General features: G+C 33.2%; 1 protein-coding gene across 6 annotated transcripts in view; it reads left to right on the top strand.

Moving 5' to 3' along the window:
• CARMIL1 (capping protein regulator and myosin 1 linker 1) overlaps window positions 1-18,430 on the top strand; it is a 344,450-nt gene that overhangs the window by 262,087 nt on the left and 63,933 nt on the right. For all 6 annotated transcript variants that reach the window (XM_031946771.1, XM_031946768.1, XM_031946772.1 and 3 more), the window contains 2 exons: window positions 7,943-8,071; window positions 9,484-9,615. In XM_031946771.1, coding sequence (XP_031802631.1) covers window positions 7,943-8,071; window positions 9,484-9,615 — 261 coding nt within the window. The remainder of the gene's footprint in view (window positions 1-7,942; window positions 8,072-9,483; window positions 9,616-18,430) is intronic.

Here is an 18,430-nt window from a genome sequence, read left to right as displayed (position 1 = left end):
CCCTTCCTTGGAAAGATACTTAATTAGATTAGTAGATTATTAAAGATAAAGTTGAAGTAGAGATGGGATAATACTGTTGCCATAAACTTTTCTTTTGTTTGTTTTGGACATTTCCAACAACAACAACAAAATCTTTCTTTTATTAGAAGGAGATTTCATATTAATTGTCCAATTTGAGGGTTCCAGAATTGATACATATAAGGAAATATGAAATTATTTTACTTATTAAAAACAAGCATCCTTTATATTGTCATATAAATCTGTGCTAATTTTATCCCCTATTCTCTTCTCTGATACTTGCCATCAACATGATGAAAATAATAGCAATAATGTGCCTAGACTATTGCAAAAGCCAGCAAGTTGTTCTTCCTGCCTCATATTTGTGCTCATCCCAGTTCATTCTCCACTGAATTATCAATGTGATCTTTAAATTTTTTCTTTTTATTATTTTACTTTCTCCCCCTCTCCCCCCCAATTATGTGCTTTTCCCTGTCTCCCTAAAAACTATCTATGGTCAGAGCTCTTTTTTTTTTTTTTTGCTCATTTTTAAAGGTTGAGGTCTGCTGTTAGGGCAAAAGGGATGTTGTCCCAACCTTCCTCTACAAGCAACAGCAACTTCAAGCTGCCCTAGTGTTGCCAGCTTAGTTCTTGTGCTAGTTGGACATGGCCAAGTAACGCTTGTTATGCTGGGGTTCAGGGTTCATTATTTGCCTTTTGTACTTATGTTGGATGTCTCACAGATAGTCTGCTGATACACTGGCTTCTGAACCAGGGCAGAGTAACCAACACTGCTGTATTTTGGCTAAAAGCCTCCCACTAAATTTCCCCAGCACAAGAAAACCTCTCTGCCCTGGGTCTCCTTGCCTGTGCTGGACTGGGTCTATGCTGGTCTGCAACCTTCTTCTCCCCCCTGCCCAACTTTTTCTGAAGTTCTTCCAAAATATCTTCTGTGAAAGTTACACTCCAAACATTTGTGGGTTCTGTCACTTCAAAACCTATTCAGAGGCTTGATCTGGTTCTGATCTGAGGGTAGCCAGGAAGAGACAAAGACTCATCTACCCTCTACCATCTTGGCTCTGTCCTCCCCTTTCTCTCCGCTCCCCCCCCCCCCCATTACATGTTAAAACATTTGTTTTTTTGTTGTTGTTTTTTTATATTTTGAGTTCCAAATTCTCTCTTCCTCTCTCTCTCTTCCTGCTTTCCTCTCTCCGAGACGTTAAACAATCAGATGTTATATTTATACGCACATGTGCGTGCGTGCACACACATACACACACAGTGTTATACATGTGCACTTATGTAAAACATTTCCATATAGTAATCATTTTATATAAGAAGACTTGAATAAAAGGAAAATAATGAGAGAGAAAAATACAGCATGCTTCAGTCTGTTTTCCAACCATATTAGTTCTTTCTTTGCAAGCAGATGATATGCTTCATTATTAGTTCTTTTGGATTGTCTTAGAACATTGTATTGCTGAGAATAGATAAGCCATTCACAGTTCTTCAGTGAACAATATTGCTATTATTGTGTACAACATTTTCCTGGTTCTATTCCTTTCACTTTGCATCAGTTCATGTAAGCCTTTCACATTTTTCTAAAATCATCCTGCTTTTAATTTCTCATGGCACAATAATATTCCATCACAATCATATACCACAACTTGTTTAGCCATTCTCCAGTTGATGGGCATGTCTTCAATTTTTAGTTCTTAGCCACCACAAAAAGAGCTGCTATAAATATTTTTATGTGAATAGGTCCTTTTCCATTTTTTTCCCTTCTTTTTTTTTTTTTTTAAAAAAAACAGATCTAGTAGTGGTATTGCTGGATCAAGGGGTATCCACAATTTGATTACCCTTTGGACCTAATTCCAAATTCCTCTCCAAAATGACATGATCTGTTCACAGCTTCACCCATTAATATTTTAGTTTTTCTCAAAGCTCTCTTAGATCCCTGAGTGTTTTTTTTTTTTTTTGTTATGTTAGCCAATCTGATAGGTATGAAGTGAGGAAGTTGTTTTAATTTGCATTTCTCTGATAATAGTGATTTAGAGCATATTTTCATTGTGACTATAGATAGCTTTGATTTCTTTGTCTTAAAATTGCCTCTTCATGCTCTTTGACCATTTATCATTTGGGGAATGACTGATATTTTTCTAAATGTGACTTAGTTCTTTATATATTTGAGAAATGAGGCCTTTCTCAGAGATATTTGTTATAAAAATTTCCCCCAATTTTCTGTCTTCCTTTTAATTTTGGTTGCATTTGTTTTGCTTGTGCAACATTTTTAATTTTTATATTATCAAAATAATCTATTTTATATTTTGTAATTCTATTTATATAGAATTTTCTTTGTTCCTAAATTCTTCCCTTATTCATCAAAGTGATCTTCCTAACATAGAGCTCTGACCATATCATGCCACGTCCAACCCCACTCATTCAGTAAACACCAGTGGCCCTCTACTTCTAGGGTCAAATATAAAATCTTCTCTTTGGATTTTAGAGCACTTCATAACTTGTCTTCCTACATTGTCTGTCTTACTTTCACTTAAGTTCCCTCTTTGTATTCTAGGATTCAATGACACTGGTCTCTTTGCTATTTCTTACACAGTGTATTCTGTCTTCATTCACTGCAGATTTGTTCTGGCTTTTCTTATTTTCTGGAATGTTCTTCCCTCTTATCTTCACCTAGCTTCCTTAAAATCTATCATACTACTTCTCTGCTAAGATCTTCTCTATATATTATTTCTATTTTATCCGTATATCTCTTATTTGTATGTAATATTTAAGTATTATCTCTCCTGTTAGCCTGTAAGTTTCTTGAGGACTTACCTTCCTTTATATCCTTAGCATTTAGCACCATGCCTGGCAGATAGTACTGTTATTGTTGTTCATTTGTTCAGTCATGTCTAACACTTTGTGGTCCTGTGGACCATACTATCCATGGGACTTTTTGGCAAAGATACTGGAGTGGTTTGCCATTTTCTTCTGCAGTAGATGAAGATAGTTCATAGTCACACAGTCGTAAGTATCTAGGGCTGGATTGAATTTCGATGGGCAGATAGGTGATCTAGTACCAGGCCTGCAGTTAGAATGACCTGTGTTCAAATTTTGCCTCAGATACTTACTATGGTGTAACTGTTTGTCTTGGTTTCCTCATTTATAAAATGAGCTGGAGAGGAAAATGGCAAATCATTCCAGTATCTCTGCCAATAAAATCCTACATGAAGTCTGAAAAAACTAAAAAACAATAATAAAATTCCTGACTCCAGTCCTAGCACTCTATCTACTGAGCCATTTAGTATCCTTATTGTTTAACCCCTTGTCTACCATAAATAGATACTTAATAAATGCTTGTTGACTTGAGTTATCTGTGCAGATTATAAAAATTAAAAATACAACAGAGAGTCATAGGCTTGAAAATCTAGAACTGAAAGAGACTTTAGAGGCCATTGTGTCCAGCCTCATTTTTTCAGATTAAGAAACTGAGATCTGGAGTTAAATAACATCAAAAACCACATAAAATAAACATCAAAGTAGATTTTTGAACTGAAGTCCTCTGACTCCAAACCCATTGTTCTTTCCACTTATCTACTTAAATTTACTTATTCTCTCACACCAATCTGAAAGAAATTACTTTCTCTTTTTGTTGCTGAGACAATTGGGTTATGTGACTTGCCCAGGGCCACACAGCTAGGAAGTGTTAAATGTCTGAGGTCAGATTTGAACTCAGGTCAAATTTGAACGCAGGTCCTCCTTACTTCAGTGCTAGTAGCTCTATCCATTGTGCTACCTAGCTGTCCCAAAATAACTTTTTCTTAAAGGTTTTATTGATGTGGTCCTTTTTGTTTTTGTTTTTGTTTGTTTGTAAAAACATTTACAAATTATTCCTACTTCATAAATAGTTTCCCATAAAAAGTTAACTAAAATTAACAATATAGTGACATTATCTAAAAGTTTGTGACACATATATTTTTAAAAAATTAACAGAAATTTACTTTCTCTTGCCTCTTTCCTTATTAGGGGTGGGGTTTAGATAAAGAAAAAAATTCTTGTAACAAATATTCTTTGTGAAACAAAATAAATTTCTTCAATGGCTGTATACAAATACACATATACACAAAGAGACACACATAATTCTAACTTGTTCACTTTTGTATAACAGGATATTTTATCATTGGTGCTCTGGAATTGGAATGATCACTGTATAAATCAATTTTTGCAACTTTCAGAATTTTTGTTTTATACTGCCATTATTGTATAAATTATTCTCTTTGTGTTAATTTCATTCTTCTTCAGTTTATAAGTCTTCAAAATTATTAATTTTTTATAACATTGATGTTATAATTGTTCTAGTTCTGCTCATATCACCCTTCATTAGTTCATAATAGTCTTTCTGTGACTTTTAAAAATTATCCATTTCCTCATTTCTAATAGCACAATACTACTTTGTAACACTTGTTACTACAATTTATTCATTCACTTTTTATTTGATGGACTTTCTCTTAATTTCCTTTTTCTTCTTTACCACCACAGAAAGACTTGCTATATATATTTCTGTACAAGATATTTTCTTCTTTATTTCTTATCTTTTGAGTATAAACCCATTAATGGGATAGCTGGGTCAAAGGGGATGTGCCATTTTCGATATTTAATTCCAAATATCTTTATAGAACAATCACATTCATTCACAGTTCCATCAATATTACATTGGTGTTCCTGATTTTTAGCAGCTCCTCCAATAGGTATCACTTTTTTTAAATCATTTTTTAAATTTTGAAGGATGTAAGATATAATCTCAGACTTGCTTTATTTAGCATTTCTGTAATTAATAGTAATTTAGGACCTTTTTTTATATCACTTGGTTTTTTCCCTCTTGAATGCTGTACACATATCTTTAAACCACTTATCAATGAGGAAATGCCTCTTTTTCTTAAAAATTTCAGTTGATTTCTCATATATTTTGGAAATGAGGCCCTTATTGGAGAACCTTGCTGTAATTTTTTTTCTAAAATTATTTTTCATTTAATCTTTAGTTTTGTTAGTTTTGTTTTTAATTTCAAAACTATCCATTTTATCTTCTACGATCCTCTCTATTCCTTCTTTGGTCATGATTTTTTTTTTTTTAATCCACAGATATATGATAGGTTACTTTTTCCATATCATTATAGTTTGTTTAAGACATTTTCTACGTAGGTCATATCCTCATTTGGAATTTATATTAGTATAAGGTGTGGACCTTTCCTTAAAATGACAATAATAAAATGTTTTGCATAGCTTTATCTGTATAATAAATATTTTGGGTTTTGCCTTCTCAATTACTGAGGGTAAGAGTGAAAGAAAGTTAAGAATTTGAAACTGAAAATAAAAATTCAAAAAATCAGGTTAATCAAAAACATGATAAATAGCATGCATCTAAACCCGAGCTTCCAGAAAAGAAGAGATATACTACTCTTTTCTAATCAATTCAAGAGTGAAACAAAAATGTGTGTTATCATTTCTTTTTGACATAGTACTAGAAACTTTGACTTTAGCTATAAAAACAGAAAAAAGAAATTGAAGAAATAATCATAGGTAAAGAAGATATAAAATTATCATTTTTTGTAGATGTTATAATGTTTAACATACTTAGAAGTCTATTCTCCAAGATATGTGTACACACACACACACATGCATGCTTGCATAACATACACAAAATATTACCCAAAGTAGTTGACCTATTCGGTTCCAAGTAAAGGCTGTCTTTACAAAACTAAAAAAAAAAAGATAAAATTGATAATTGTAATTTAAATTTATTTTATATATTGTTACATATAATATTATATTATAATATATTTTATGCAATTTATAGCATAATATATCATTATATATAATATAAATAATATATAGATATATATTTTATAAATAAATACAAGTATAATAAAAAGGGTTTCTCCATGACTAGAATTATCTCCTTCCTAATCTCCATCTCTTTGAATAACTTAAAATTTTAGTACAAGTATCTATATCAGATCTTGATGAGTCTTTTTTCTGGTCTCTAGCCTCCATTGAGAATGGGACAGAAGAAGTAGGCACCATAGTACATGTCACAAACATTTTCTGCTTGATCTCCAATCTTAGGATAGAAGATGCTGTAAATTCTTTCCAAATAAATACAACACATTCAGTATATAGATTCTCACTGATTTATAAACATTTGTTTCACAAATATAAAACTCAGATAACATACAAGTTTTAAAACTAATCTTATTTTACATACAAAAAAACAAGAATGCCTAAATTAATATTGTTGTAAAAGGGAACTGAAAATTTGAAAACACCATGGGGTATTGCTTATACTGGATTTTAGTGTTGATTACTGTTTTTCCCTAAATAAATATAGATGTTGAAAAGAAGTAATTGGTCCTTGACTGCCCTAACAATCTTTAGGTTGTTTTTTTTTTTTTTATTGAAGTTTAAATATGAACAAAATCTTAGAATATTATGGAAGTGATCCGGTTATAGTTAATTTGGCAGGAACGGTATATTACAGCAGGAAAAAGCAATAACTTTAGGTATGTTATTATCTTAATAAGCTAAAAGTGGATACAAAGCAGAGTCTTCTATTTAACCTAATCTTTCTTTCCCTTTATCCTGCTTAATCCAATTTAATCTTGTAAGCACTTATTAAATGTGAAATGTATGCAGAATACTGTTCTATTCACTGAGGCTACAAAGATGAAACTATAGAGTCCTGATTGTGCATGGAGACCTGGAATAGGGATCCAAAATGTTAAAATACATATATATATATATATATATATATATAAAATTAGATATGTATAATATATATATATATATATATATATATATATATATATATATATATGTAACATTCTAATTCTTCATGGAGACCAGCAGGGCAGGAACCAAAAATGTAAATATATATAAATGTATACTTGACTATTTAAGTTGGGAAAAAGTACTAAAAAAAACCTAGTTTTTACTAAGTGGCTCAGAAGAGGCTTCAGAGGAGAAATGAGCTGAGTGCTGAAGGAAGTAAAGGTGTCAAGGGAGTATATTCCAGGCAAACGTCTTGGTTTGGACAAAGGTACAGAGAGGAGAGAGAGAGAGAGAGAGAGAGAGAGAGAGAGAGAGAACGAACACATTACAATACAGATACAATATAGAAACTCTGAAGGTGATAGTAAAGCCTGAAAAGGTAGATTGGAACACAATTAATTGTTAATTGTTAATAGTTTTAAAAGCCAACCAAGAAGGTGATGTTTAAGCTACATGTCATAGGGAGCCAGTGAGAGTTCTTAAAGGGAAGCAATAGTCACCCTTCTATTTTAAGAAAATTATTTTTATAATTATAGCAGTGAATTGAAAGCTTTTATGTTAATATATACTCCCAAAACAAATTCCAAGAGTCAAACTACATTCATCCAAATTTCTTCCCACATCTTTTCCGGTACTTCTTGCTTTTATAATAGGATTTGATGTTCAGCCAATACTGACTGAGAAATTTGAAATTCTTGAATGATCAATGGAAAATACAGTTATAGTTGTTATATCATCCTTACTAAGTCTGGAGCATGGAAAACTTTGGGGATACCATGTGTCTTTTTTTAATTAAAGCTTTTTATTTTCAAAATGTATACATGGATAGTTTTCAACATTCACCCTTACAAAACCTTGTGTTCTAATTTTTTTATATCCCTTCCCCTCACCTCCTCCCCTAGACAGCAAGTGATCAAATATATGTTAAACATGGCACTATGTTTTCAAGAATTGATATTTTGTTATATTTTTGTTAACTAGGAAATTCCAGTTTCAACATGTTCACCTATATGTCTAGATTTTCTTTTCTTTTTCATTCTGTGGTATTTTATTTGTTACATCTGAATACTGGTTGTTAACTCTGTTGTATGCTATCATTCCCCCCCATCTTATGAATTAGATGATTGACAGAATATGTGTAAAAGTACAAGACCATCTCAACTCTTTACGTAACTGTGGTGGGGATGCCATCCAGGAAGATCTAAAATCAGCTGAAAGGCTTATGCGTGATGCTAAGAACTCCAAAACGGTAAGCTTCACTCCAAGACATATTAAAGTCTGACATTAAAACAACAATTGTAGTCATGGTATAATAGGACCTTTATTAAGTAATAGTTGATGTTTTATTATTTGTGATGATAAGACTTTTTGTATTGATTTTGTATTGATAATTAAAATCAAGCAATAATAATTTCATTTAGCAAATTATTTTAGTCATCTTTCCTACAAACTTTTACCAGAGTCATTAATAATAATCATAATTGAGCCATTTGATTTCTGCTGTCTTCTCTGGGATAAAATATAGGTGGAAGAGCAAAGTCCAGACAGTTTATATTAATTATAGACTAGATTATCAGTCAACTAAAGCCAACTTTAGATTGTACCAAAGACTTATGGAAAATATTTTTCTGAGAATTCATAACATTTTAAAATTTCAGGGCTAAAAGGAGATTTTAGCAACCATGTAGCACAATAATCCCTCTTCTTTAGTAGATAAGGAATTGATGATCAGAGAAATGGTGATTAATCCAAAGTTCTGCATTAAATTATGAATAGAGTCCAAACCTCTTTCACCATTTGACCTATGCCATAGCATCTCACCCCTACCTCAGGAAGAGCTTTTCCTAAATTAGAATTTGGCCCAGTAATGTGATGAAGTGTGGAGCATGTATTGTACTGTAAGTCAGAAGACTTGTGTTTTAGTTTGCTCTGCCGTCATGGCTGTGTGATATTGGACAAATTATTTTTCTGAAATTCCTTTTCCTTATCCTTAAAATGAGAAGGTTGGACTGATGGTGATTTTTTTGAGTCCCCAAATTTCTTTTTTTTTTTTTTTTTGTAAGGCAATTGGGATTAAGTGACTTAAGTGATCCAGGGTTACACAGCTAGTGTTAAATGTCTGATACTGTATTTAAACTCAATTCCTCCTGATTTCACAATTATTGAAAACCTAAAAAAAAATTACAACACTAAAAAAAACCTGTAAAAATTTTTTAAAAATTTAAGAACTCAGATAAACCCAATGACTAACCACAGTTCAAGAAGACTAAAGATAAAGTGTGCTTCCTACTTCTGGATTGATTTAAAACAGATTCAGGCATTAATTTTTTGTTCTTCCACAGTACAGGAATTTGCTTTGCTTTTACTATGTATAATTGTTACAGGGGTTTTGTTTTTCTTTTTTCTTTTTCTATGGGGAGGCCAGGAATGAAGGAAAATCAATTTTTAATCATTAAGAAATATTTTAAAGTATTTGATTCTTAAAATTATACCCCAACATCCTTACCTCCTGAAAAATCCTTCACAGGATTGGACTAAAGTATTGAATTCTTTTTCTTCCTTATAAACCATATAGTTGATAAAAATATAATTCTAGATTTATTATACTTTTGATATTTATTTTGTTTGACCACTAAATAGTTATTTTCTTTTGTTTTTCAGTTGTTACCAAATCTATACCATGTTGGTGGTGCATCATGGGTAGGAGCCAATGGTTTATCATCCAATTCAATTGAGGAGAAGTTAGAATCAATGGCTGGAGAAGTTACAAGGGTTGTGGATGAACAGCTTAAGGTTAATCTTATTTTTTTTTTTTTTTTATCTTATCAGTAGCTACAGTAAAAGTAGTAATAGTAATAGAAGTAGTAGTAACAGAAAAACAAATTTTTATAAAACATTGTGTATGTTCTAGAATTGTTCCAAGAATCAAAATGAAACCCATTGTTTGGTTGTTTGCATTCTCTACCCACTTCTCTTTATTGAAAATTGGGATGTCGTTTATCCTTTTCCTGCCTTTTTTGCACCCCTCTAATTCTTTCCATTCTTTAAAAGATCATCAGCCAGAATTTATTGTCACATCTGCCATTTCTTTTTTTAAGAACCTAGTTTCTTGAAGTACTTTATTTTACACAAAAAGAAACTGAGATGTAGATATTATTTAAGGTCACACAGGGTAAGCAGCAGTGTAGAATTAGAATTAGAACCCTAGTTATCTGAATTTAAATCTCATCTTCTTCCCATCATAGTACACTTATTTCAGTATGTTAATGGTGTACTCATTAGTGACCTTTCTCCTCTCTAAAGATCCTTATTGAAAAGTCATTGCAATCAATCATTCTGAATGCTGGTCATCTTTTCCTGCAACCTAGAAAAAATAATCCACAAGACTTGCATACCTTCCTGCTTTTGAGCCTAATAGTATCCCACGATACTATGAAGCACAGGATACCATGAAGATTTCTGTATCTACAAAATTCCTTTCTTTTCCTAGTTCACCTGTTTAAGTATTCCTTCTATGCATCTGTCTGGAATTCTATAAGCACTTAGCCTGAGGAATCAAATTACTTCTATACATGAAGATTTAGGCAAAACAGGACTAATAATGCAACATTCTAATTCCTTTTCTTCTTTAGTAAATTAAAGAAGTTAATGAGGGAGAAAATGTAGATTTTTATAGGAGTTAAAGTCCCTGTCCTCTTTATAATTAATAAGAGAAAGTTTTTATACGTTATTTTCAGATTCCTATTAAAAATGAGTATAGTTTTAAATGTTTTCTGGGCAGAGTCAGAGAAGAAGTATCAGAATTGTTACCTCTTCTGATGCCTAATTCTTAATTGAAGAACTTTGCAGTTTTCTTCATTGAAGAGCAGTCATCCTGATGAATTACTAGTCCATTTTTAAAAAGCATAAAACACAACATCAAGAATATCTCTTTCAGAACAATAAAACTGATTGCTTTATGAATGTAATGACTAAGCTTATCCCTGGGGAAAAGTTTAGAAAATGTGCCCACCTCCCAAAAAAAATGAGAGCCTGTGTGTGTGAAATGTTGCAAATGCTTTCAGACATGGTTGAAATTTTGGTAGGTTTTGCTTAACTGCCTTTTTTTTTTTTCAATTTTGTTGCAAGAGATGGCTTTATTTCATAGAAAAAAAGAATATATTCAGTCAGTCAATACACATTTCTACTGACCAGGCATTGTACAAGGCAATGGGAATATAAAGACAAGAGTGAAACAGTCCCTGCTCTCAAGGAGCTTGCTTTCTATCAGGGGAAACAAAATGTATATATAAATATGAGGGGTAGATAAGAAGGGGGAGGAAGGGAGGGAAGGAAGGAAGGAGAAAGGGAAGAGAGAGGAAAGGAAGGAAGTAAGGAGGGAAATACAAAGGGTCAGAGGAGGGAGGGGAGGGGGAGAGGGAGAGAGGAACAGAGGAAGAGAGAGAAGGAAGGAAGGAGGGAGAGAGAAAAACTAATAAAGATACATGATATTTATTTGGATAAAGAAGGCACTCAATTGAGGAACAGGAATGGTTTCATGTAGAAAATAGTTCTTAAGCTGAGTTTTGAAGAAAAATGGGGATTTTATAAGGTTGAGGCGAGGAGAAAGCACTCTCTGAGCATGAAGGGTGGTGTCCTTCATGATGAAGTGTCCTGCATGAGCATGATAGGATCATAAATTTAGAATTTAGGGACCTTAGAGACCAGGTAGTCCAACTTCCACATTTTATAAATGAGAAAACTGAGGCCCTGAGGTGTCATCAAGATGATGTGCAATAAAGTCATGGATTGAACTCTTCTTCTGGTTCCATATTCAGTGTTCTCTCTGCTGTATTAAGCTTATCCCCAGTTTGAAGACCAGTTTGACTGGACCATAAAGTTAGCATGTGCCTATTATAATTAGTAATACAACCCAGGTTGTAAATGTTTGTCCTTCATTCTCTAAGAGGACCGTGACATCAGCAGGTGATGTCATAACATGCAAGAAATTGAATTTGAGTGAGGAAAGGCTGTACAAAGTCACCTGTCTCACTTTCTCCTACAGAGCCTTCTGGTCCAGTAGCCAGATAGGATTAGGATGATTGGAGATGGCCCTGGATGCTATGGGAGACCTTGATCAAAATAAAATAGTGCATTGCCTATCCTTTCCCACTCCCAGCCCTGATTATTATTCTAGATTCCTTCCTTCAATCAACTTGAATTTACTTAACTGTATACATGTTTTTTCCATTCTTTCCTTCCTTGTCTTTTTGTACCTCCAGATAATCTATAAAGTTTTTAAAGATGGCAAATGTTTCTGTAATAACACAGAAATACACACAGTGCTTTACACATGATAATCCCCTAATAAATATTCATTGACTTGAATTTACTTATTTAAGACCCAACCATAGTCTCTAAATCATACATGGTAGAATCATATATTCCTGAAATTTTAGGAAGTGTCTGTCATAATGATCTTCAGGAGTTGTAAACACTTTTCTGGTCATTGTAAATTATTTTTAACCTATCTTGCTTTATTTTCCTTCCATACTTTTCTTGGTAGTTCCCCATCATGGAAATAGGATCCACTGTTTGTTATTTCAGGCAGCTATGTGTATAAATTGTGTAGAATAATGAAATGTAAGATAGGGAGAGGCCTTAAATAAGTTAAAATCTGAAAAGATACAAGCAAGAAACATATATCTATAGACAAAAATAAAAATAATTATTTCAAAATGATCTGCTGTTCACTTGTTTGACATCAAATGAAATGCCACTAAACCTTTTTTATTTCTTCTCTTCAACTTGTGATACACAAGCAATGCTTTATTTTCCACCATACTCACAAGGTCTACTATATTCAAAGAAAACATGTTTTCCCTCAGTTTTATTCTCTTAAATTGACTTTAAAATTTTTTTTTTCCACTCTCACCTTTTTTTTTCCTTCACTGATTCTCCTAGATCTCAAATTCCTTTCCCATTTGGTACATAATTTGTCATTTATAATGGCAGACTTTCCCATCAAAACCTCTTTAAAAAAAAAAAAAAAACATTTTTATTAACATCTTTTATTTTTACATTGTCTAAATTTCCCCACATCTTCTTCTTTCTTCCAAAGAGCCATTAGAGCAGGGGGTCCTCAAACTACAGCCCGCAGGCCAGATGCGGCAGCTGAGGACATTTATCCTCCTCACCCAGGGCTATGAAGTTTCTTTATTTAAAGGCCCACAAAACGAAATTTTTGATTTTACTATAGTTCAGCCCTCCAACAGTCTGAGGGACAGTGAACTGGCCCCCTATTTTAAAAGTTTGAGGACCCCTGCATTAGAGGATTAAGAGGGAGAAAAATACAACAGCAAAACTGAATCAATAAATAGAAAAAAATCTTAACATATATAAAAATCTACACACCTTGATCACTCATCCTGCTCTCTGCAAAGGAGATGGGAGTTATATCTTCTCGTCTCATCTTTGGGGCCAATTTTATTTATAATTTTGTGGCATTTATTTTCTGTTGTTTTGTGCTTGTTATTAAAATATACATTTTATTTGCATACTTCCAAATTATTTTCCATAATGGTTTAAGCAGTTCACAGGTCCACCAAGAATTCATTAGTGCAGCTCTGTTTCAAAACTCATCCATCACTGACCATTCATATGCTTTGTCATCTTTGCTAATTTCCTAGATGTAAAGTAAAAGATTTATTTTGATTTATATTTCTCTTATTCTTAATGATTCTGTAGAATGGGACATTTAACTAGAAGATCTCCTAGATCCAATTTAATTCTAAATCTTTGAGTAAAGGTATAATTACTGTAATTACCTTTTTACTTTTGTAATCTCTTCACCTATATCTTTCTTCATTTTTTTCATTTTAGATTTTTCTGACTAAGAAATTTGTGCCCAGTAATAGTAACATTAAGGGACTAGTCTGGAGCAAGTTTCAAATAACACTTTTTAAAAATAATCTACCAAAATTCCTTTTTAAGGAGAAAACATGAAAGAGGTATCAGGTAAATCCTGGATTTTTGATCATCTTTTTCCAGTAAGAGAAAAATGGCAGTGAGAGTAAGGAAATTCCTGTTTTAGAATAGGTACATTACTCTCTCTACATTGAGCATTGCAGGATTAAGGTGAATCACACTGTAGTTTTAAATTTTTTTCTCTTCAGTAATATTTTCCTTTTTTTACTAACATTGACTCTTAAAATCACTAGAGATGAATATCACCTAAATGTTTTAACATAAGGAAAATTTCTTTTTTTTTCCTTTCTGAATACTTGAATTTTAGAGCTTGTTTTAAAATCAGAAATTTCTGATCCTATTTGGTATTTAATCTATGAAACAATTTCCCTGAGAAATTTCAAGTTCATTTGAAAGAGACTTGTAGAATATAGGTAGCAGAAAGGCAAGTGTTATTTCAGTATAGCTAAGAGATTTCACTAAGCAAGTTGCTTCCCACATCACACATTTTTTTAATGCAAATGGTTCGTTACTTTACATTAAGAAAGGGTTCCAAAACACTTCAGAAAGTACAGTGTGTGTGTGAAGTAAAAGTCATTGTTGACTTTCTCCAAATACTGTGGGCTATACAGTGGCAAATGTTAAAATTAAGATATTAAACTGTTTTAATGACTAAATACTACATAATTCTCATGAGCTTTTCAAGTCAGGAAAGGCCTAGTTTATAACGTCTGTTAGTGACAATTCAATCCAGACAAAGCAAATCTTAATTATCATACTTTTAATACAGATTCCATTCTTTGTATTCCTAGCACTCATGGTAACACAGTGCCTTGCACATAGCAGGTTATTAATAGATTATTTAATTGAATTGAATAAGAGATGGATTTGACTTAAAATAAGAATAGCTAGCTCATAGCCCTTTCAATTTTGCAAAGCACCCTGTACATATTAATTCATTTGATCTCCACAGTACCCTATAAAATTATTATTATTCACATTTTACAGATGAGGAAATTGAGACAAAGGTTAAGTGACTTGCCTAGGGTCTCACAGATAGGAAGAGTCTGAGGCAAGATTCAAATGTAAATCTTCTTCACTGGAATCAGGGGAATATTTAAGAAATTTACAAAGGTAAAATCAACAGACCTTGGCATCAGATTGAATTTGGAGAGTAAAAAATAGTGATCAGTTGAAGATAATACTTAGGGGACTGGAGGATTGTGTTGTCCCTCTATACTAATAGGGAAAAGAAGGGAAGTCCAGTTAGGGGGAAAGATATTAAATACCATTTTAGATATGTTGAGTTTAAGACGTTTACTAGACATTTGAATGGGGATGTCAGTCAGAGATACAAGAGGGAGCTTAGCAGAAGTTAAGGTGGGATAGCTAGATGTGAGAATTATTAACATAAAGATGGTAATTAAATCTGTGAACACTGATGAAATCATCAAGGGAAGTAGCATAGAAGGAAAAGAGAAGAGGGACAAGAAAAAAAGCCCTACCAGACAAATCCAATTAGAGGTGCATGATTTGAATGATGATTCACCAAAGGAGACAGGGAAGAGAAAATTCAGATAAGTAGGAGCAAAACCAAGAAAGAAAATCTAGACAAAAAAGAATGTCAAGATGGCAAGCAAGATCCAAGGGGTTAAAGGCTTTTTAAAAAAAAGTTACGAATAAATACTGAGAAAAGGCCACTGGAATTAATGGAAAAAAATCATTACTACTTCCCTCTCTCCCCTTCTAAGGAATACATGAATTGCTTTTCCTTCCCTTTTCAATATTATCTCTTACTTGAAACTATGGTTTCTGTTTTTCCTTCTCTTCAGAATAGAAATGCTCTGTTACAGCTACTCTCCTATCCCTTAATCAAGCATATAAATATTTTGATACTTTCCATGGATTTTTAATAACACCTAGAAATATACAGAGCATTAAAAGGTGTATCTTTGGAAAGAGCCTTTTGTTCTATGAAATATAGAAGATAGGTTCTTTGAGTTTTGAAGAAAAGTCCTTACTCCATGAACTCTTGACTATTGCCTCATAGTAGCTGACCTTTAGAATGAAATATGAAGTGGATGGATTAAAAATCAATCTTATGTCTTTAATACTTTGTTTATAAAGCACTTTCCTCACAATAATCCTGTGAAGTTTAGATTTAATATTAGCTGTAGTTCAAACTCAAGCTTCTAATTCCATATTAGCTATTAAGAATTTCAGTTCTACCTGGAAATTGTTCTTACACTAGAACTGCTACCTGTTAGACTGGTCCTTAGGAATGTTAGAAGAGGGAGGAATGACTTCAAGGTTTCATCTTCTTTCCTTCACCTCCTCATGGCTTCTGCTATGTCTATAATTGCAGGTTCTAACCTGTATCAGCTTGGCTGAGATCAAAGAGGCATGAGGTGAAGCATCATCAGCAACAGGTTCTTTATCTCTTTAAAAAAGAAAAGATGGTCCTTGTAAGGCTAGAGCAGCAGTTCATTGTCACTATTCAGTTCTCAGATGGTGGACAAGATATCCCAAAGTCTGCACTAAGACTTTAGGGATGCCTGTGTAAGTCACACAATCAACACAGGCAGTTGCCTACAACTTATTAAACTCCAGGTACTTATTAAATTCTTACTCTGTTAGGCACTTTGCTAAGTTACAAAGAAAGAAAGAAGAAAAAAAGTTTATGATATAGTAGAAAGGGATGTGTGTGTGTGTGTGTGTGTGTGTGTGTGTACATGTGTGTACATACACATATAAACTGCATACAGATTAGATGGAATGTAACCTTATGGGGAAAGCACTACAACTGAAGATTCTAGGGTCAGGTTTCTTCAGAAAGTCAGTTCAGGGACTCTAAAAAGCAAAGGAGAGGAATGAGAGCATTGTAGGTATAGGAAACAGCAAGTGAAAAGACAGAGGAAAAGGAAACAGATTTGTATGAAATTGCAAGTGGACCAGGATGTCTAGACCATATAGTACATAGGGGAGTAATATGTAAAAAGATAGATAGAATAAGATGAGTCTTATATGTGCTAAAGAAGAGTTTCTGTTTGATCCTAGAGATCATAAGTAGGCATTAATGTCTGAGAGGTAACATTATTACTTTGGCATATCACTTTGGCAGAGGTTGAGAAAAAAAATGGACCAGCGTGAGGAAGAGATTTGAAGAAGAGAAACCAATTTAGGGGTTCGATTTTGTTGAGTTGAGTTTAAGATCAGGACATTCAGTTGAGAATTTTCATTAAGCATTTTCAACTGGGTGTAGTTGAAGTGGGGTTCAGATGAGAGCCTTACACTAGATATAGAAATCTGGGAATTGTCAGCATATGGCTAGCTGATACTTTAATCCACGAAAGCTTATTATATCCCAGTGAGAGAATATTGAGAGAAAAGAAGGTCCAGGACATAACATTGGAAGGCTTCTTACAATTAGAAAGCATGAAATTGGTGAAAATTCAGCAAAAGAAATTGAGAGGTGATCAGAAAGGTAGGAGGAAAATAGAGAGAGAAGTGACACAAAAATCTAGAAAGAATACCCAAGAGGAGGTGAACAACAAAGATGGAGATTGAGCAAAAAATAAAAAACAATAAAAACATTTAGTTTTGCAACTACAAGTGATGATTGATAAACTTTGGAGAAAACATTTTCAATTGAATGATAAGATAGTAAGCCAAATTGCAGAGGTTTTAGAAGATAAGAAAAGAGGAAGTGTCCATTTTTTGAAGGAGATTAGCAAAGGAAAGAAGGGACTTTTTCAAAAAAATAATTATAACTTTTTATTTACAGTACATATGCATGGATAATTTTTTTACAACATTATCCATTGCACTTACTTCTGTTCCGATTTTTCCCTTCCTTCCCTCCACTCCCTCTCCTAGATGGCAAGCAGTCTTATACAGGTTAAATATGTTATAGTATATCCTAGATACAATATATGTATGCAGAACCGAACAGTTCTCCTGTTGCCCAGGAAGAATTGGTAAAAATTCAGAAGGTAAAAATAACCTGGGAAGAAAAACAAAAATGCAGTTTACACTCATTTCCCAGTGTTCCTTCTCTGGGTATAGCTGATTCTGTCCATCACTGATCAATTGGAATTGAATTAGATCTTCTCTTTGTCGAAGATATCCACTTCCATCAGAATACATCCTCATACAGTATCATTGTTGAAGTATATAATGATCCCCTGGTTTTGCTCATTTCACTTAGCATCAGTTCATGTAAGTCTCACCAAGCCTCTCTATATTCATCCTGCTGGTCATTTCTTACAGAACAATAATATCATAACATTCATATACCACAATTTACCCAACCATTCTCCAATTGAAGGGCATCCATTCATTTTCCAGTTTCTAGCCACTACAAAAATGGCTGCCACAAACATTTTGGCACATGCAGATCAAAGGAACTTTTTTTTTTAAAGGATGATTTCCAATAACAGCTGTAGGTGGCAGAGAAGGAAATCAGTAGATAGGGAGAAGGTGAAGATTAGAGAGAGTGGGATGGCAGAGGAGGCAATCTCCTGGAGAAGAGAAAAGAAACAGAGAACCAAAAAAGGTTTCCCACATCAAAGCCTGAAGAGAAGCAGGATATAGTTTGGGATATTATTAAAGGGAAGATGATAAGGGGAGATGAGGGAACTTTCAGCAAATGACCTCAGTTTTT

Source organism: Sarcophilus harrisii, chromosome 1, assembly GCF_902635505.1.
Source record: "Sarcophilus harrisii chromosome 1, mSarHar1.11, whole genome shotgun sequence".
In the NCBI taxonomy this organism is placed as follows: domain Eukaryota; kingdom Metazoa; phylum Chordata; class Mammalia; order Dasyuromorphia; family Dasyuridae; genus Sarcophilus; species Sarcophilus harrisii.
This window is presented reverse-complemented; position numbering and strand designations above follow the sequence as displayed.